This window comes from Phalaenopsis equestris, unplaced genomic scaffold (genome assembly GCF_001263595.1).
Source record: "Phalaenopsis equestris unplaced genomic scaffold, ASM126359v1 Scaffold000150, whole genome shotgun sequence".
Lineage (NCBI taxonomy): Eukaryota > Viridiplantae > Streptophyta > Magnoliopsida > Asparagales > Orchidaceae > Phalaenopsis > Phalaenopsis equestris.
The window spans coordinates 563,084-584,110 of NW_018164592.1; the positions used below are offsets into that span (position 1 = coordinate 563,084).

At 36.5% G+C, this 21,027-nt stretch overlaps 1 protein-coding gene across 1 annotated transcript; it reads left to right on the plus strand.

Annotated features, from left to right (window-relative positions):
• The first annotated feature begins 305 nt into the window (after positions 1-305).
• LOC110021854 lies at positions 306-18,459 on the plus strand. Its single transcript, XM_020720535.1, has 3 exons — positions 306-329; positions 9,119-9,690; positions 18,101-18,459. Exons 1-3 carry the CDS (start codon positions 306-308, stop codon positions 18,333-18,335), a joined length of 831 nt encoding a protein of 276 aa, XP_020576194.1. The 3' UTR covers positions 18,336-18,459.
• Positions 18,460-21,027: the final 2,568 nt, after the last annotated feature.

Here is a 21,027-nt window from a genome sequence, read left to right on the forward strand (position 1 = left end):
GTTTTGTCACTTAAAATAATAACAATAATAATTAAATAAAAAAGAAAACCAGAATATTAATAAATTTTGAATCAATAATAATAATTATTGAATAAAAAAGAAAACTAAAAATATAAATAATTTTATAATTAAGAAAAATAATAATTATTAAATAAAAAATGAAATATAATAATAATAATAATAATTTAATAATTTAAAATAATGATAATTACAAAATAGTAATTTTTATAAAATAATAATAAAGAACAATAAAATAATAATAATAATAACCAATCCACTGCACTACCTAATGTGATATATCGGCTATGTCACTTATAAAAGAAAATAAGGTAAAAGTTTGGTTAACTTCCGACACCAATAATAATAATAATAATAATAATAATATTATTATGTAGCACTACGGTGTCGGAAGTTAACCAAACTTTTACCTTATTTTCTTTTATAAGTGACATAGCCGATATATCACATTAGGTAGTGCAGTGGATGCGGGATAGTCTTTGCTCAACCGAGACTATTTTTTTCTGGTTTGAGATTATCGTCACTTGGCTTTTGTAAGCCGAGAAGTACAATAATGTCTCTCGGTCACTGGTACACTCTTTCGTATAAGTGGCGATATCCTTTGATGTTTTAACCATTTTTTTAGTAGAGTTTGGTTATTTTGAATGGGTGATCTTTCATCTTTATTGATCATTGACTCTGGGACTCGCCATTTCGAATCATGAGTCTACTTTTCTGCATGGGTGGTGGTTCAGCTTTGCTTGATTGATTGGTAGAGCTTACGTCGTTTCAGTGATTTTGACACAGCCTGATAAAAGCTCATTTTCTTTCATTTTCACCTTTTGCGAACCACCCAGCGGGATGTGTAGAAAAAACACAGAATACCTGCCACTATTTAAGAGTAGATGTCTGCATGTAGGGCTTTAGAGTGTCATCACGATGTTTTGACATGTTCTCTGCATGTCATTTCACATCTATTATGTTACATGTTTGACATTCATTTGTTATATTTTAGGCGATTTGTCGCCTTTGTACCTAGAGGTCTTTCTAAGATAGAAGGAAAATACTTCAGAACCGCCTACATGGTCACGTGGTGCCACCCTTTCAATTGAAGGTTGCATTTTAAGTTTTGTATGAACCATTATAAGTCTGATAATGTGTCTACATTAATTGCATTCATCATTCGTGTGACACATTAGTTGTGCCAATATGCCTTGATTTCATCATTCTTATTACATTGACCTTATTGTGTCATGCTTTGCAGGGTTAGATTCGCATGCACTTGATTTGCATATTTTGCATTTCTATGCACTCGATGTTTTACTTTTTCTTAATAATATATATATTTTTTCATTTTATGCGTTTAGGATACTTAGAGAACGGGAAAAAATATAAAATGACTAGTACTGAGTCTAAGAGAACAATTTTGTGACCTAAAAACTCTACTTCTAGCGTTCTTTATAATAGATTAGACACTAAAGAGGGTTAAAAATATATGTATAAACTAACCAAACAAAGAGAAAAAAAAAATTAAAGATTTAACTCAAATAAAGTGTATTAAAGATTGAAAATCAAAAAGTGTTTTTCATAGAAAAAGATATTCAAAATAGGTGGGTGAGTTATTGTGATAAACTTTTCAATAAAGTTTCTGAAAAAAACAATTGACCTAAGTGATCTTATTATCGTTAATAATAATAAAATATTTAATTTTTACTATCTCATTAGTAAAAAATAAGTTTAGGAGGCTTTAAAGAATATTAAGAGTGGAAAGTCTGTAGGACTTGATGACATTCCAATTGAAGTGTGGAAATATTTAGGAGATTTGGGAGTTTCTTGTCTTACTAAACTCTTTTAATATTGTTTTAAAAACTAAAAGATGCATGAGGAGTGGAGGAAGAGTATTTTGGAGCCCATTTTTAACAATAAAGGGGATGCACAAGAGTGTGCAAATTATAAAGGAATTAAGTTTTTGTGTCATACGTTAAAATTATGGGAGAGAGTAATTAAACATACGTTAAGACTTATTACAAAGTTTTCTCATAATCAATTTGGATTTTTGTCTCACAAGTCTACAATGGAAGCTACATTTATTGAGAGGTTTGATGGAGAGGTACAGAGAGAATAAGGAGGATCTACATATGATTTTCATTGATTTAGAAAAAAACATATGAAAAGGTTCCAAGAGATATCTTTTGGGGAGTTCTAGAGAAGAAAGATGTTGAAATGACTTATATTCAAGTCTTTAAAGATATGTATACTAGATTTGTTACTTGTGTTAGAATAGAAGGTTGATTGACCAAATATTTTCTTATTTTAATTGGATTACATCAAGGATCGATTTTAAGCCTATATCTTTTTTGCTTTATTTATGGATCCTATTACTGGACATTTACAGGAGGATGTACCTTGGTGTATGCTTCTTGCTGATGATATCCTTCTTGTGGATAATACTAGAGAAAAAGCTCAAAAAAACTTGAATTATGGAGGTCTACATTAGATTCTAAATGCCTTTATTCAAGTAGAACTAATACTGAATACATAGAATGTAATTTAATAGTAGTTGCTCTACTGACAGAGTTGTAACTATGGGTGATCAAATTATTAAGAGATGAGACTGCCTTAGACATCCTGGGTCTATTGTTCAAAGTGATGGTAAGTGATGGTGATGGTGATATAGACGGGGATGTTATTAGTAAAATTCAAGTTGGTTGGTTGAAGTGGAGGAATGTTTCAGGCCTATTGTGTGATAGAAAATTATCATTTAAACTGAAAGGAAAATATTGTAAGATGATGGTGGCGCTAAATGTTGACTGGTAAAAGAGAAACATAAAACTAGGTTAGGTGTTGTTGAGATGAGAATGCTTAAGTGGTTGAGTGGCTTTACACTTAGAGACACAATTCGAAATGAATATATTAGTGATAGGGTTGGTGTAGCTCCAGTGGCAGACAAAATTAGAGAGAGTGGTCTTAGATGATTTGGGCACATTAAATGTCAACCATCTGATAATCTGGTTAGGAGAGCAACTGTTTTAGATTCAACTTATGTTAAGAATGGTAGAGGTAGACCTAAAAAGACTTGGGGCATAATGTATAAACAATGATCTTAAGTTATTAAAATTAAATGAAAATATGACACTCAATATGGCATGGTGGAGAAAAAGGATTCATGTAGTTGACCCCATTTAGTGGGATAAATGTTTGTTTTTGTTGTTATTGTTGTTGGGTCTAGTTTGCATAAGTCAGCCCATTAGGTACTAGGCTTCAACTGCCCTTGGATTAACCTATGATTGTAATAGAAAAATGAGCATTGCCTACTGATTTATCCAGTTGGGCGATATGAATTATCCTCTTACTTTGATATCTTCTAGGATCGTTCTAAGCGTAGGCTTGGGTTAAACTTCATCACTGGTCATGGTGCGGGTTAATTAATTCATATCCTTAGACAAGGGAAACTTACCCACCTAGTTAAGATCTTATGGAAAGACCCTCAACCCCCGCATTGCACGCCCTACATTGAGACGTATGTATACACAACAACTTGTAATTCTTATTTAGAACCTAATTCTTATTTAGAACTCGGGCCGTGCTGTATTTAAGATTTTTCATACACAACTATTGTTCAATGTTGTGCTAGCCGTTGTACACTTTATGTGCCTTTTGCATGCTTCACAAAGTTTATGACGTGCACATCAAAATATTAGGATGAAATTTCCTTACAAGGCACCGTATCAAACAGGGAGGAGCTTAATAATAATTTTATCAACTTTCAATGAAACCAAAAGGGGTTGGTAGGTTCTTCAGAGGCTTATGTATGTAATTAATTCCTAGAAAAGCTCACCAAAATAGAAGAGATTGTGATTGTCTTCCCTCATAGAACTCCCGAGAGTTGAATGGAAATATACTTCTTCTTGAAGCGAAATTGGGTAGGTAATTAGAGTCTATATATTCCTTACTGGTAAGCTCCGTCATTGGCTTTCACTAGTCCTTTTTTATATGTCAACCGGTGTCACATTGCAACAAACCTTGCTTTGCCCCTTTTTTGTCAGACTTATTACCTTAACAGAAGGAAGGAAAGCCGATTTCTAGCATTTCCATACCTGGGGTTGTTAGATAGAGGCTTGACGAGCTTATTTCAAACAAACTAAATTTTAAACGAACCGAACACGAACACAAGCTTTGTTCGTTCGTGTTCGGTTCGTTTACACCCCTAGCTATGACCAAGTAAGCAATATCTTTTGAGGATGAAAAAATTAGTGGGGTGTTAGAACCTCGAGACGTTGTCTTTGAGGAGTTACCAGAACCGGGGGAACCGTCTCTGACTGCTCCTAGCAGATTGACCTTTCATATCCAGTGGAACAACCAAACACTGTGGAAACTCGGCCTGTGGTACAGGGAAACCCTAAGCAGGAACATTTTCCAGTCGTTGATGCCCGACATCAGGCACCACTTGTGTGCGGTAAAAGTGGAATTGAGGAGATCAATAAGAGAGAGGAGATAGGCTCGAGCAAAGAGAGAGGAACGAAAAAGCTAGTATAGTGAGATTCTCTTACCACTCAGGGCTTGGGTGCTTTTCCGAGGGAACGAACGGAAGGGGGCAAAAAAGTCTCTCTCTTGAAAATCATGTAATTCCTTTTTGTCTACCAATGTCCTAGTTTTTTTTCTTTCAGAAAAAAAGGTGCGAAGTGGTAAAACTCATGTAAAAAATTCTAGAATGATAGAAAAATAAAAGACCAAGAATATTTGAATTCTCAGAGTTCTACAGGATCATGAGGAAGGATAACCTTTTCCATTTGGCATCAAAGTGTGTTTCTAGACCTTTTAGCTTCAAGTAAGAAGTGGAAGCACTGGGAAATTTGAAAGGGAGTATGGCCAAAGAAAATTTTTGACAAATTTTCTAAGTAATCTCATTAATAAAACAATAAAAGTGCTGAGAAGAGCTTAAAAGATGCTATTTCGATTCTATTCTTAATAGATGTCTGAAAGAAAAGATTTGTGGAGTTTGATAACTGAGGAAACCAAAAGCCAATCTCTCTTCATAAATTCTTCAACGAAAGTCCAGGGAAGATTGAAGAAGATGAGAGAGCTCAGTCTTCTCAATGCAAATTATAGAGAAGAACAAAAGAGTTGAACAGTTCTGGATTTGGGATTCCAAAGCTTTTGCTTGTATTACTTGATCTAAATGTTTGATTGGTGTTCTCTTTCATTTTCCATATTATTATCTAGTTTTTTTTTCTCTTCAAAGTGGAAAAACACTCAGTTTTTTTCTTTTTTGGTGAATATATTACTCTTTTTTTTTCTTTGCTGCTTATCTCTCCTCTCATTGGATGTAACATTTTATACAATGCATAAGATAGCATGTGCTAACTTTTGTATTGCAGGTCGAGTATTCCCTTAGTTTTTCTCTATGTATTTTTTAGTCCTTTAGGAGATTTTGTGCTGTAAATAAAGTACAAGCATAAATCCTAGAGCTTAGTTTCATAACCGTGTGGTAAGGATCATGAATTATTTGCTTGTGTCTTGTACCTTAATTTCTTATTTGCAAATTTGTTGTATAGTTTTAGGATTTGGTATGTATATGTAAAGCCCAATTGCTCTTTTTCTTTTTTGGATTGTAACCAACCTAGTGGGTACCAACCTCTTATTCTTTTATATTGAGTATGTATGTTGCCACAATTTGCATGTGTTTGCTCTTTCTTATGACTCTGAATTGTCTGGATAGAATCACAACTAAGCTCTTTAGGATAAAGTCTTCGTAATAAAAGCTAACTTAAGAGATTCATCTTAATAAATTTTAGGACTAAAATATTTAGAATTTTAAACTATGTCATTATATATCATGCATTTACTTTTCTGTATGACTTTCAGGCCGGTTTTAATATGATCACAAAATATATGAATATTTCTCTCTTGCATATTATTATGGCCTCCACGATTAGGATGCCTTAGATCACTACATACATGTTGTGTGACTCGGGAAAGGTACTCTAGATTTCAGATTTGATTTGGCTGACATACATTTTATACAATTAGGTGGTTATCTAGTGTGATATAGATTGTTAGAGGCTGTCCTATTTGAGACGGGATTGTAAGTCCTTTGTGGAGTAGCTCAGCTTTGTAGCTAAGTTGTCCATGTTACTTTCTTTCTATATAGGTTTTTTGTCTATACCTTAGGTCGACTTTAGATAAATTGGATTGCTTCGGACAATGTAACTCATCAGTTGCTGATGAAGTGATCGTCAACTGGGTTGGGTCGACTACCTGTACATCTTAGTAGATCTGGAGCTCCAATAGTCTGGGAGGATGTGTCAATGGAGCCTTAACAAAACTATCTCTACTTAACTAAGTTCTTTTTTGACTTAAGTGTTCATCAACCCCTTTGGGCATAGTCGTTTCCTTTGTGAGGTTTTTCTTAGGCATGCACCGTAGACCCTTTTAGCTTAGCAATATCTACCCGTCAGGTTATGGTGATTTACTCTTTGTATGACAGCCTAGTTTTGCTCTGATGACTAGAGGACTTTTTCCATACTGGAACCACTAAATTTCTTAGAAACCTATTTTTCAAATGTGACTTCACTTATAACATTCTTATTATTTGCATCTTGTTTGCTATCTTTTTTTTTTTTTGAAGTGCCACTCTCCGTCAAGTTTTTTTTTTTACATCAATGAAACATCATAGAGAAAAACAAAAACTGAAAATTTGTATCTTCTCACCATTTGTAGCATAATATGTTTCATTTGGAATGAAAGCAATGTTGGGAAGAATCTCAATTTTTTTCACCATCATTTTTACCATCAATCATGAAGTTCAAAGCAAATTTGTTGGATGGTTTTCTTCAAAGTTACACGACTGCGAGTTCTTATGGTTCTCTTGATATGTTTATCTTTAGCTCAATGTTTCTTGTGCAATTTTGGCTACAAGCTGTTTTTTTATTCTCTCTATATTTTTTTTCTCAACGATGATGTGGGTCGTGTTGCCTTCTCACTATCTTACCTTTTTTGTGGTTGGCCTTTTTTGTTGGTTCTGTCTCTATAAAGTTCCTTCCACTTAGATATCCTGTAGGCAACTATGGTAGTTTCTATTATGATCTTGTTAAATGAATATTCACCATCTAAGTCCAATTCTTAGTTGAGAATATCTCTTAGCTGTCAACTTTTTCTACAAAATATTCTCTCACAAGTTGTTGTTGTTGTTGGTTTTTTTTTTTTTTTTTGGCTGAGAGCTGTAACGTTGTTCTCTATGGCATTTCATTTTTACTCTTATCTATTATTCAAAGTTGAGCTTGCACTTCTAGATATACAAAGAAAAAGAAAAGATCATGTCATTGTATATTATGCTTTTATCAAGTGCAGATGATTATACATTAGGATTTTTTATTTAAAGGTGGGGCAACACATCATTACTCTTTTAGAAATTTATTATGTCATACATATTTTTTATGTGAAATAACATAAAAAATTTGCATAAAAATTCATAACATGATTGACATCTCACCACAAATGTATATGATTAGGCACAAACCTCGATGCATTTGGGACAAGTGATCTTAAAAATTCAAATTCTTGGTCATCTAAGTTCTAATTTCAGCAAATTTATAGTTAAACTAACTGTCTTGACAATATTAACCGAATGAAAATTAAAGTAATCCAATCCGAGTCCAAATAAGCACCCATTAAACACTAGAAGTATAATTGAAGACTCTTATGCATTAATTGGAAGGCCAAACATTCTATAAATTTGTCATGCTTATAATTAAATCAAACAGGTATAAGAGAGAATACATCAAGCTCAACATTTTTTAATTCTAAGGTCATTAAGACACTTGAATGTTGAAACAATTCTTTGCATTCTTTACATGAAAGGGGGAGGATAAAAGAAGAGCAAGCTAACAACTAACGCATAAATTTGGAAAAGAAGCACAGGTGAACGACTACCAAACGTTGTCGATGACCACCAATAATTATTATAACAAACTAGAGTTTTTGTAACCACTGATTATATTTTTAGGTCAACTATGACTGTTATAGCCAAACTACTATTATATAGTTGGAATTGTTAGTTTTTATAATCTCATATTCCCTAATTTAGAAAAAAAATAACCTATGTATTTTCAACTTGTCATTTTGATTAGTCCATGCCCCATGATTTTTTTCATGTACATGATTTTTTACGTAAAATATTTGATTGTCTTTTACATTTCAATTTGTCTGAATGCTGAAAAATTATACTAAGATAATGTTTAAGATTATTCTATGGTTGAGAATGTTATAGTATGCAACAACATCATTTGATGAGGTTGACTAATAAAATACTTTCTTAAAGAAAAGTGTATAACATTATGACAAATTTAGTTGATCTATATTTAACAATAAGGTCTTAATAAGATGTTTTTAAGAAGACTGCATGTGGAAGCATAATACACATTTACTCGTGTCCTGTTCAAACACTAAATTTTTAAGATGAGGTCTAAACATTAACTATTAGGTGACGAGACAACTCGAAAAATTATTTTTTTTATTGTTGAAACTTAGGTACATATTACATAACTTTTGTGTATTTTATATATGTAGTATATAAGCTGTTATATTTACATATATAACATTTTGATATCATGAAATTAATCATGAGAAAAAGTATTTCACTTTTTCAATGTAAATAATAATAATATTTTTAATATATTTTTAAAAATTTAAATATTTTGCATGTAAATATGAATGTTTAGATGTTAAATATGTAAATAATTTCACGATATATTTTATTATAACATTATTTTTTTGGGATAATTATATAAATACCCTCTAAAATTTTGATATTTATAAATTAATCATCCATGTGATTTTTTTGAACTATTGTGAATTTAATAAAAAAGAAAACCATTAGTTGGGCTTTATTGTAAATTTTGATATTCGAGTGAGAATTTAAAAGATAGATGAATTGATTTGTAAAGAACTAGTTCCAGGTAGGGCTGTCAATTTGGCTCGTTGTTCGCGAATAGCTCGTGTTCGGCTCGTTCATTAAGCCTAACGAGCCGAAGACGAACAAATTTTTAAGCTTGAAATGTAAACGAGCCGAACACGAACAATTCGCTTGTGTTCGGCTTGAATTGACTCAAAAATAATTAAGTGTATATATATCCGGCGACCGGTGGACCCTTCAGCTCTCTGCCCGATCAGTGGCGCCGTATGGTCCTTTATCTGTTTGCTCGAAGAGCTCCATAAATCAGCCGTGTATGTTGCTGGAGAGGCTGATCAGGATAGGGTTTTTTGGGATTCAACGGAGCCGTTGGTTTGGATTTTCCTCCGAATCTTTTCCACATCGCCCAATATACTCTCAGCAATCCTTTGTCTGACGGCCGGCTTCGTCGCGCTATCGGTGGAGGAGTCCGTTGTAGAGACGGTCTCTTCGGCGTTTGATTTTGAGATGGGGACGGCGACCCTATCGTTGGAGGTGGCTTCCAGCGGAGCTGTGGCAGCTGGCGTCGTTGGGGACACTTTGGAGATTGGCGAGTATTGGAGCTGGGGGGATATAGGAATTCTTGATGATTCAGAAAGGGTAGAGTCCTGTTCCCGGCAGCTGAATCACAGCCGGCGTCGATCATATTACGAGTCGTTGATTGTTCGCGAGAAGCAGCCGAATTCGCTCATCTTGTCCAATTACGCGCAGTTCTTGTACCAGTTCGAGTGGGATCGGGACAGGTATCTTGCTCTTTCTTATCCATGTTTTATGCATTCACCCCCTTAATGTTTCGCATGTTTGCAAAGTTATATAAATTTTTACTAAAGATCTTTTATAACATAGCGGCTGTTAAAATATTTGAACTCAAGTAGTATTCTTAGTCTATTTTTATTAATAGTCTTTAAAAGATTTGGCTCACGAGCTAGCTGGTTAAGTCAGGGCTTGTCATGCTTAGCTTGTTAGGTCATCTAGCTTTTCTTAACTGGTTGAGTCAGGGCTTACTCATTATTAGCTTGTTAGCTCATCGAGCTTTTCTCAAGAGCCATCTATCGAGCTTGTTCATGAGTCAGTTTGTCCTAGTTACACTCATAGATTAAACCCTTCGAATTTTAACATCAATTTGATCATTAAAAATGTGATAAAATGTTATTTATATTAACTTTCAGTAAAAAGATTCAGGTCGTATAAATGCAATCTTTAATAAAATACATGAAGTATCGGGCTCCAGAAATGTAAACTGTTTAAATATGACCATGAATTAGATAAAGATGTCTTTGAATTCTTTTGTAACTTATTGGAAAAGTTGTATATTTTTGTTTTGTTAATTATCAAATATATAATAAAAATTTTTAATATTAAAGGAGATATAGTTTTAAGGATAACTAAAGAAGGATGGCTAATGTATAATTTTTGGAGTCATATATCTTCTTTATCAGATAAAGGGTCTGTATGGGGGTAGTTGCAGCTGTTTGAAGAATCAGCTGTGCAACAACTGTAGAAGAAGTTGCTGCAGGGAAGCTGTTGTTCGTGAATATTGTGTTTGTTTGATTAGTTTAACTGTGCATTAGGTATTAGTTGTGCTGCAGTTGTTTATGAAATAAAGACCGTATTGTCATTATCTACATATGTTTTTTTTGTAAGTTAACCATTTTAGAATTAACACATACATAATAGCATAAATGAATTTCATATATTTTAAAAAAGTCACAAGTTCAAAATATTACATAAAAATTGTACATCACATAACACTGAGAACCACAAAATTTAAAATTATAATTACAAATAGTAATATTATTATAATATTACTTTTAATATCCAACAAGTTTACTGGAAAAATTTCTTTCTTTAACCCATTCTCCATGCATGGTTATTATCCTATTGTCCTGGAAGAATATTGGAGACCATAGAAGGTGTGCAACACTTGCAAAAGGTCAAGAAAAATTTCTTGTGACATGCAAAATATATTGTCAAATATCGCTAGATGCCCTCTTAATAGCTCTCCAATTCATTTGTCACCACTATATGACGAAGTCATAAATGATCTTGTACATAAAGATGACTCTATATATTCATTCAAAAAACACATTGCAAACATACCAACCAATTCTAATGTGTTGCATATCTAACATCAAAATAATATACTTATGCTTGATATTTTAAGAGAATATTGAAAGCAACTCTAGCAGAAGGTCAAAAAATTTTTTTTTTGTGACATGCAAAACATATTGTGAAATATCCTTGGATGCCCTCTTAATAACTCTCCAATTCATTTGTCACCAATATATGACGAAGTCATATATGTCTCTCAACTATGACTCATTATGTTCATTTAATAAACACATTGCAGACTTACCACACAATTCTAATGTTTTGACATATCTAACATTAAAATAATAAACTTATGCTTGATATTGTAAGAGAATATTGAATGCTACACCACAAATTTTTGTTCATAACACACCATTCTGATGTATTTACATATTTAACACCTAAATGTCATCTTTCTGCGAGAGCTTAAACAACAATTTTCAAACATAACACACAATTCTGATGTATTCACATATCTAACACCTAAATAGTAGTTATGGTTCAACACAGAGGAGTGAGCAGTGAGCTAATAGAGTAAAGTGACACAACTAAAAGAAAAAAACCATGATCGCAAAGCTGCAAATGATCGCAAAGCTGCAAAAAGAAGATCATACCATGATCACAAAACTATAAAGAAGTTTGGACATACTGCACAATTATCCTTAAATAAATGCTCCATAAGGTAATAAGATGATCATATCATAATCACGGAACAAAAAAAAGAAAAAAAGTCAAGATACAATCAAATTCAAACCCAAGCCTCGCAACTCAGCATTCCAATTAACATCAAAGACTCAACAAAGCAAAGAACGAATGCTTAAGGAGATGCAACTACTCAAAACTATTAATCTCATAGATAAAATCTTAGAATAATCTCAGACGCAAAATCACCCAAATTGAAGAAAAAAAGCTCATATGAAGCCAAATGCTATCTGTTAAGAGAGAAAATGAAGCTCCCACGTAGGGAGTGAGTGAGAAAAAAAAAACAATGATCATCCCAGAGAAAACGAATTACAGCCGCACAGAGACACCGAGAACAAGAACATTGATGCTCCTGATGGAGGGTTTTTGAAAATATCACAAGGCATATTCAAAATAGTTGAGGGGTAAAGTCGGAAAGAAAATATAACGAAATCGTGGAATGCAGCCTGCCATAGATTGAGCCAAGTGGTGGAATGCAGCCTGTCGTAGATTGAGCCAAGTGGTTGCATGTCTCGGATTTGCACCTCAATGTCTTCCCCTGTTGCAGTCCTGTGGCCTTCCCAAACAACGAGCCACCCTAAATGATACATAAAATGTCTCAAAAGGGAGAGAAAAAAGATGAATTGTGTGGAACTTTCTTGTTCATTGAATTTTTTGAGATGATAGAGATCATCTTAAATAGTTCAATCATCTTTCTCTTGCTTTCTAAATGTACAATTTGAAAGGTAAAGTATAGCACTGTCTTTTGAATATGTGCTTAGCTTTTGTAACAAGTTAGTGAATAATTTGAGTTCATAGAAAGTTTTTAAAATATGAAGGATTTTCTTTAGAATAATATTTCCTTGACCGACAATAATCATTAAGGGCTCAGCACCAATAATTATTTATTATTACTTACAAAAGGTGTATATGAAATAAATTTTTGAGAGAAGTTGGCCTTATGATTTGTGGCTCTTAAATTAGTATTCTAGGGCAGTATCTCTGATACTTAAAAGAAATCCAAGAGAAGTGCCCCTCATAGAGAGTCTTTTCTAGTCGTACGTGTAAGTTTTCAATTTCTTCTTTCAGGAATTTAATAGGCAATTCTTTGGTGTGATTTTCTTTCACATGTATTATTCATTGCCTATTTTGAATTTATTTGCCTTTCTTTCTGTTAGTTTTTGTTTAGTGGGTTTTCATTAAATTCCAAGCATTTTTTTTTATTTAGCATCATTGTTAGGATTGGCTACTTGTGCTCTTTGAGAGAGTTTTCATGAAATTCCAAGCATTTTTTTTTCTTTAGCATCATTGTTAGGATTGGCTACGTGTGCTCCTTGAGAGAAAAGAGTTTGGAATTTAAGTACTTGATGTTAGCATCCTTAGTTAGTAAGGCCAAACGTTGGGCTTATTGATAGACATAACTCTCATCCCTTCTTCTGTTTGAATGATGGTAACGACATCATTTTGGGAAGATAAATTCTCATGTTAAAAAAATTACATCATTACAATTTCAAATTTAACATTTAATCCAACAAGAAAAATCATAAATTTGGTTTTTTTAAGCAACCATTTTGAAGAGCGTTGTATCTTTTCTGCATTTCTTTTAGATTGATTGATCATGATTCATCTCATGCCAAATATCTTATAATTGCTTGGAGTGTTTTATGATGGAATCTCTTCTCACTATGTGAAAATTTGGCTGCATCATGAACTTCAAAATATGTTTGATCCCTATATCCTATGTTTCTATTTTCTGAATAAAGAAACATGTAGGTTCCACTTATTTTTGTAACCGTAGCTTCATTACTAGGAAGTCACTATAGAGTTATGGTCATCCCTTGCTGAGGTTGGATGCCATGTAAATGGCCTTATTTTTCTCTTCTTTTTAAGACGGCATGAAATTTTTTCTATTCAATTGATATATTGAGTGAATATTTTATAATTTTCCCATTAAATTTGGATTGCAAATCACAGTTCCAAATGGACCGATGATCCAAATGAACCGATGGCCAATAAGGGTATTGTTATGATCTATGAGAAGAAAAAAATATGACAGTATTTGATTGCAAAGAGAAAGCAAGTAAAAATAAGGCTTCTACTTCGTTAACGTCGAAGGTTGTGAATAAAAGTATCAAGTGCAAGGAAGAAAGAAAATGATACTAAAGTGAGCCCAATTAACTAAAAAATAAATATTATTATTCAAAGCAAATAAGCAGTTACAAGTTCACAACGAAAAGGAAATACAACAATAAACACACAACACTACCAAACTCAATAAAAACTGATCCCAAGAGTGGTGACTGGTGAAGTGGTTGTGAGTTGGCCATGGGTGCGGCCGAGAAGTGAAAGGGAGTGTTGGTTGACTGCAGAGAGAAGGTTGGGGGTTGTGAACTGCGGTGTGAGGGTTTGGGCTGGGACGGTGATTAGGTGGCAGAGAACTGGTTTGGCAAGGCTGGATTAACAACTAGAATGCAGGGGAAGGGATTCTGTTAGCTGGGACATTAGAGAGATAGCAGTAAAGGGGTTGGTTGGGTGCTAGAAGGTGGCAACGAGGGATGGCAGTAGGGGGGAGGGAGCTAGTTGGTAGGTGGTTGCAGGAAAACCATGAGGAGGATGTTTGCCGGGTGGTTGCAATGAATATGATGATGACAACGACGAAGGGAAGGGTGGTGGCTACAGGACAGCTAAGGGAGGGTTGTCTGGGGGTTGTGATAGTGAGGGGAATGGCTGTAAAGGGGTTTTGGAGGAGTTGAAATAAATATCCAAACGCGATCGAGCTACAACTGGAGCACCACTCGAACCCTTGGAGAAGGTCACCACATCAGATGAGATACAACCGGAGCACCACTTGTCGTCAGATACAACCATCGAAGGGGAAACGGATGCCGACGACTTTCCTGATAGAAATTTGAAATCATGAAGACCAAAAAAACCTTATATTAAAGCCTTGTTGAATGAAAGAAGAAGGTCAAAAAAGATAAACATTATAGAAATCCCTGAAGAAGACAAGTGAATGTATTGTGTGTGAGAACACTGACTCAAAGGAACATTTCAAACATGCAACATATGAACGTACATGATGTAATGCAGGAAAACATGCAAGTGTGCAAAAGTGCAAACACATGCTGTGGTGCACGATGACATATGAGGATGTCAAGAAGCAGATGTACAAAATATTGTGCCCAAGTGGCACAGATACATGCTATGAGCATATGAGGACATATGCTCACGGGTGCACAACAATGTGCTAGTGCAAATGTAAGAGTGAATGTGCTATTGCGGACAACTCAAAACACATGCAAAAATACAACAATCAGTGAGATTGGTCGATCGTCGATCTAGTGGCGATCGATCGATCGAATCGACGGAAGAAAGGTCGATTGATTGATCGGGTCGGTAGTGATCAATCGATCTTGTAGACGGGAAGGTGATCGATTGCCAATTGGTCGATGTCGGTCGATCGATTATGTCGACGGGTAATAGGGGCAATTGACTGATCGGGCAGGTGGCGACACTGATTGATCATGTCTACAGACAACTGGGTCAATTGACCGATCGGGCCGGTGGCTGTGTCGATCGATCAGGTTGCGGGAAAGATGGTCGATCGAGCCGGTGTAGTCGGTCGGCTGACAACACATGACCTTTTGATGCATATTTTGAAAAATCATGTAGTGTATATGACATGAATGCGAATACATACAATATGAAAGATCCAATTGTTTTCGATGCGAGTCAGGCTCGTCCTAGCCTTCTCACAGGGATCTAAGGTAGTATGGTAATGAGGTATATCAACCGATTGTCGAGCGGAGTGACAGACGGTCTATCTCCATTTGCCCGACATGAAAAATTTTCGTAATAGAAAACTTTCATGGCCTAGGGAACATCAAAATCTTGAGATTTTTCGTTCTCTAGATCCAAGAAGTCGATTTTGTTCTCTCCATCATGAGAACGAAACCGCCGGTGCAACTACGAGATTTCAAGAATCTCGACTTTCAGATTTATGACTAGGGGTATGGAGAAAGCTCACAAGGATTCGTAGGGGAATCAAACAGCTCCTAACTTATGGGGCTTCCTGTAGCACAAAACCTATCCTATTGTCTCTAACACAAAGCCTAGAGGCTTGCTAGAAAGGAAGAGCGAAGGCTTTCATAATTTCTCACGACGCGGCGGTTGATGACGCGTTTTCTAGGCTTGCCCAAGTTCCTTTGCGACGAGCATGACGAAGACGCCACTAATCTCCTTCTCCAAAGTGGAGGCTCTTCTTGCGGGAGAGGACGACGAAAATGCCAATGATTTCTTTCCTCATCGGAGAGGATATTCACGGGCTAAGCTCACATAGAGTTGTAAGGGAGGAAGAAGGAACCGATGGAGGTTAAGAGAAGCAAGAAGAAGAAGTGAAAGAGCTGGCCTCATTTATGTTCTTCTCCTTGAGGGAGAAGAGAATCCTCATCTAAGCTCCTTTCTGAAGACTCCTTGCTCAATGCTCTCGAAGCGTTCCCAAGTCCGGGGCTCGCGAAGGTTCGCGAAGGCTAGAGATTCTCGCCTTCTGCCCCCTAGGAGCTAGTTATTCCTTGGCTCCAGGCTTAGATTTGATCTTTTGCCTCTTTAGGAGTTAGCTCGGGTAACTCTAGGTATCATTTTAGGCTTAAAACCGGTTAAAAATGACCGGTGAAAAATGGCTCATTCGGCGGTTAAACATCTCTGTCAGCGAAAATTTGGGGACCGACGCGTAAAAAGGTCGCGAACTAGCTGAAGTCGCGTGGTCACGACCGCTCCCCGGTGTAAATATGTTGGAAACTCTGTAGGGCTGGTGTGGTAACGCCAGTTAGAGACGTTCGCAGCCTGTAGAGGCTTTGGGCATGTTCACACGCACTCCGACATAATTACACCGGGGGCTCTATTGAGCCGGCTTCGCCACACCTGAGGTTGGCTTGGTCACGCTAGTTCAAGCGCTTTGGGCGCCTAGAGGAAGCCTTAGCATGGCCACACCTGATTTCGGGCGTGGTCACTAGGGACACCAGACCCCACAAGAGTTAGACTTCTAAAAAATTCCGTCGAAGGGTTTATGGCTTTGTTCGAACCTCGAAAAGCCTTGAATGACCAAAATATGGCTTTCAAACATCAGAAAGGTCGTCAGATTCAGCTTATATTAGGGAACCAATGTCGATCGACAGTAGCCGCTTCTGATCATGACCGAAATGGGACAAACCCTTAATCCGGTGCAAGTTCTGCCCGCTGAAGGCTCTACTGACTCCTTGAACGATGGGGCATTGCTTAGGAATGCAGTGTGCTCCCATGTCAGTCGAAAGGATGCCCAATATGTATGACATTAAAAATGGATGCCACCACACCCCTTATTGGCCCACAAGAGTAATAGCACCTACATCATCAAGTCACATGGGCAGCTATGATTCAGTTTATAAAATATGGCATTACATTTTTGAAATCCATGATTAGCACAAAATGGAGAGAACGAGCTTATACAGGATTATTAGATTTAGCGACCATAAGAAATTATTTGACTAATATTTAAGCTAAATTCTTGTAAAACTTGTTTAAACTCTCCACCAAATAACCTCTCAAGTCTTGTGAGGTAAGAATTGAGCATACATATTATTGACTTAAAAAATCATAACCGTCTTTTCCAAAGTGTTCTACTCCCAAAAATATCTCTTCAATTCATATCATATTTTTTAGCCTAATATTTCATTCTCATCTAATAAAGAATGGATTTTTCCCTGATTATTCAACTTCCAATCCTGCCCTTCTAATCTTAATATTTAGCGACAGGATCAAGTGTTTGAAGAAAAGGTTGATTTTCACTTGGGGTGAGAACGGTTTGGAACCATTTAAGTTTCGGCCCGAAATTGGCATAAGCATTATAATTCATGCTTGAAATTTGTTATTGATCAAAGCAATGAGGCAACTAGATCCTAGGCAGGCTTGCTTCAAAATTTTGCTCGAAGAATTATACAAACATAAAATGAGGCTTGTAGCTCATCTCATTAGTGACTATTTTTGCTCAATTGGAGCCAAAAATTGACGTGTTCTTGTGGCGATCTCCATTTTCGGGCCAATAGTCTAATTTTCACAAAGTACAATTACTAGACAGCTGAACTGGATCCATTCTTACTAAAGAGAAAAGTTATTATGCTGCAACTTCTGCTGCTACTGCTCCAATCACTAACATTGAGCTGTCACAAATGCAATTTTTTTGTATAAAGAATAGTGAAAATATAGTGATAGTGCAATAAAGATATTAAGTTTCCTTTTAAGTGAGCGATGGAAAGGGAAGCCCACAAGGGCCAAAATCAGATATTGTTTGCATTCATTTTCATAACTTGCTCAATGAACTCGTACATTGCCGCATGACATTTGCAGGGCGCAAGAGTACTTCAAGTTGGCTGTGATGACGGAGCCGGTGGACGGAGAGGCGATGCACAAATACGCCGATTTTCTGTGGCACGAGCGCGGAGACTTGGCTGGCGCGGAGGAGATGTTTTTGGATTCAATTGAGGCGGATCCTACCAGCTCCTATCATCAGAGCTCTTACGCGAATTTTCTCTTACTAACAGGCGGGGATGAGACTTGCTTCCCGCTCGACCACCGGCGGTAGCCAAATCAGCTAACTCTGTGTTCTAAATAGTATGACAAATAACTTCCATTTGTAAAATCAACAAGGATGTAAAATAAGCCCTTGTTTGTGCCGAAATTTGTCTTTTTTTATTTAATCGTATTTTCAGGGGTCATAAATTTTTCTGATCTTGAAGAAGTTTGAATCTATATATATATATTATATATATATATATGATCCAAAAATGTCCGGGAGACGCCTAAGAAATAGAGCGAGATTTTGTGGAAGAGAGTAGAAAGCTTAGTGATGAACAGTACAATGGTGTAAACTTTAATCACGAAATGAACACCTATATATAAAAATTGGGGTTGTAAGAATATATTTATACCCCTAGTAAGGTATGTACAACAAGGGATATTTTGGTTAATACATTATTTATTGAGCCGGAAGCAAGATACAACGTCTAGTAGGGTAGAGCCAGGAGCCTGGGATGGCGATCAGTCGGATTTTGACCCTTGCGGCCACACGCTGGGAGCCCGAGGGTTTGCCTGTTCGGGTCATTTCCTGGGCGGCTATGGCTGAAGGTTAGGCCGGGAAGTTTCGACTGACTGCTTGACGTCCATGCAATTTTCATCGTTCATATGAATTGGTTGAGGAATGTCGGCTGATTCGCCTGCTCGAAGTTTTATGCCTGTAAACTTTAGGAGGGTGGCTGGATTTTGTTCGTTTTGAGACTATTTTTCTCCAGGCTCACACCGACAGAGTAAATAATGGCCCTTGTACTGTCTCTAATGGGTCCCAAACCATCACTTCATCTTCTCAGTTGTCTCAGATCTCCTTAAGATTTGTGCTGACACATTTTTAATATACATATTTAAATTCCTCAATTCTCTTACTCCTAAATAGCGATAACTGCTATAAGGACAATGAAATCTTAATATTCAAAAAGGTGTTGATATTCATGATTATTAAATGCACAATAGTTGAACATTCATAGAATTCCTTGTAAAATACCCCTTCCATTTAAGTTGAAGAAAAAATGTATATTATCTTATTTTTCTTTGGGCGAGCTACTTTTCTTATCAGTTGTCGATGGTCATGGAGAGCAGTCCTCCCTCCAAGTTAGTTAAGTTTGACGAGGATGGATGGAAGATAGTTTTTCATGTAATGAAGTAGTGGGTGAAGTCCTCTTCTAAGAGTGCACGTCTTGAAACACTTCTTGTGCCTGAGACAAAACTCCCTGAGCTTGGGGACATAGTAGGATCATCAGACTCACTTTGAATTCAACCTACAACTTCCTAGTGAAGAAACGTTGGACGACGAGAATAACCCGTCAGGAGGGTAAAACAGTGGAGCCATTATCTTCTGCTTGAGATCTTTTTATGTTAGTGGAAGAGCAGAGGTAGCAGCCTGCTACTATGGTGATGCTGCTTGAGGAACTTGGGTGGCTGCTCAAGGGGTAGTCCACGATCCCTCTCCGGTTGACACTCTTGGATCTGCTGTCATTCCTTCGTCGGTGGAATTGGAGACCGAGGGAGCTTGTTCCTTTACTACCTCAGATTTGCATAAGATGATGGGCACATCATATGGTGAGGGGACTAACATTATTCTTCCCATGGAACGTGGTAATGTCGGGATTGCTGCGGATTTGGGATCCGTTGATCGTTCTAGACGTTCGAGAGGACCACCAAAGATGTCACAATTTGCCCAACAGTTGACCCGATTGAGACGGCCGACATGTCGAAACAACCCGACTTGGCTTGACTTCAGCTTTGTGAGGCGCGGACTCCACTGATCCGGGAGGCTGATCACACTCTTCTTCTGGACTCACGGTTGGAAAAGAAACTAGAGGAAGAACTTGATGTGATGCAGGCACAAGAATCCATCCTTCAAGATGAAGTTGAGGCACTTCGAGCCGAAGTGTTTGCGATCCTAGAGGCGGTTTCAGTCTTCGACTTCAATTTGAGATATTGAAGATTGACAGATTTAGATTAGGAGGGGAATTAGTGTATAGACGATCCGAAGTGTTTGCGATCCTAGAGGCGGTTTCAGTCTCCGACTTCAATTTGAGATATTGAAGATTGACATATTTAGATTAGGAGGGGAATTAGTGTATAGACGATTGTCTCAGGTTGGTTATGCCCTAGTTGAGGAAGTGGGTGACGGCTTTATTAGTTATTTCCTTTTCGGTTTGCCTACGACGGTCACCCCTTTACCAGTGCATCTACAGCTTCTACTTCTAGTGCACAGAATGAGGAGATCTCCAGGTGTGTTGAGACAGTCTTTACTGAGATGGAGGCCCGCTTCTCTCAGATGAGATTGGAGCTTGAGGCGAACATGGAGGCCAAGCTGAAGGCTGAGTTGGATTCCTTCTAGCAGCGGATGAGGGGACGTGGCAAAGCAGCAACAACATTGGAGGAGGTGGAAGTGGCGAAGGACGTCGAGGATAAGGTTGACGAGATGGAGGAGGATGATTAGGAGGGGCATTTATTTTAGTTTATGTACATTTGAACATATTTTTTTTCTGTGAACAGTGATGTACATATTTTGAAGTAAATGCATTTTATTTATTTAATTATTTGATTGGATAATTTATTGTTTGATAACTATGTTATTTCCTTAAATGTTGAAATTATATATTAAATATTGTGATAGTAAGTGTGATAATGTAAATACCAAAGAAAAAATGTTTTATTTTTTCTTATGCAATGGGTTTCCGACGGCTTACTACCGG

What these genes read in the sequence shown, in the direction of transcription:
- LOC110021854 (XM_020720535.1), top strand. Translation starts at nt 306, where the DNA reads ATGTCACTTATAAAAGAAAATAAG. An exon ending in CACTTATAAAAGAAAATAAG is followed by an intron (nt 330 to 9,118) that starts GTAAAAGTTTGG and finishes AAAATAATTAAG; the next exon opens with TGTATATATATCCGGCGACC. An exon ending in TTCGAGTGGGATCGGGACAG is followed by an intron (nt 9,691 to 18,100) that starts GTATCTTGCTCT and finishes TGACATTTGCAG; the next exon opens with GGCGCAAGAGTACTTCAAGT.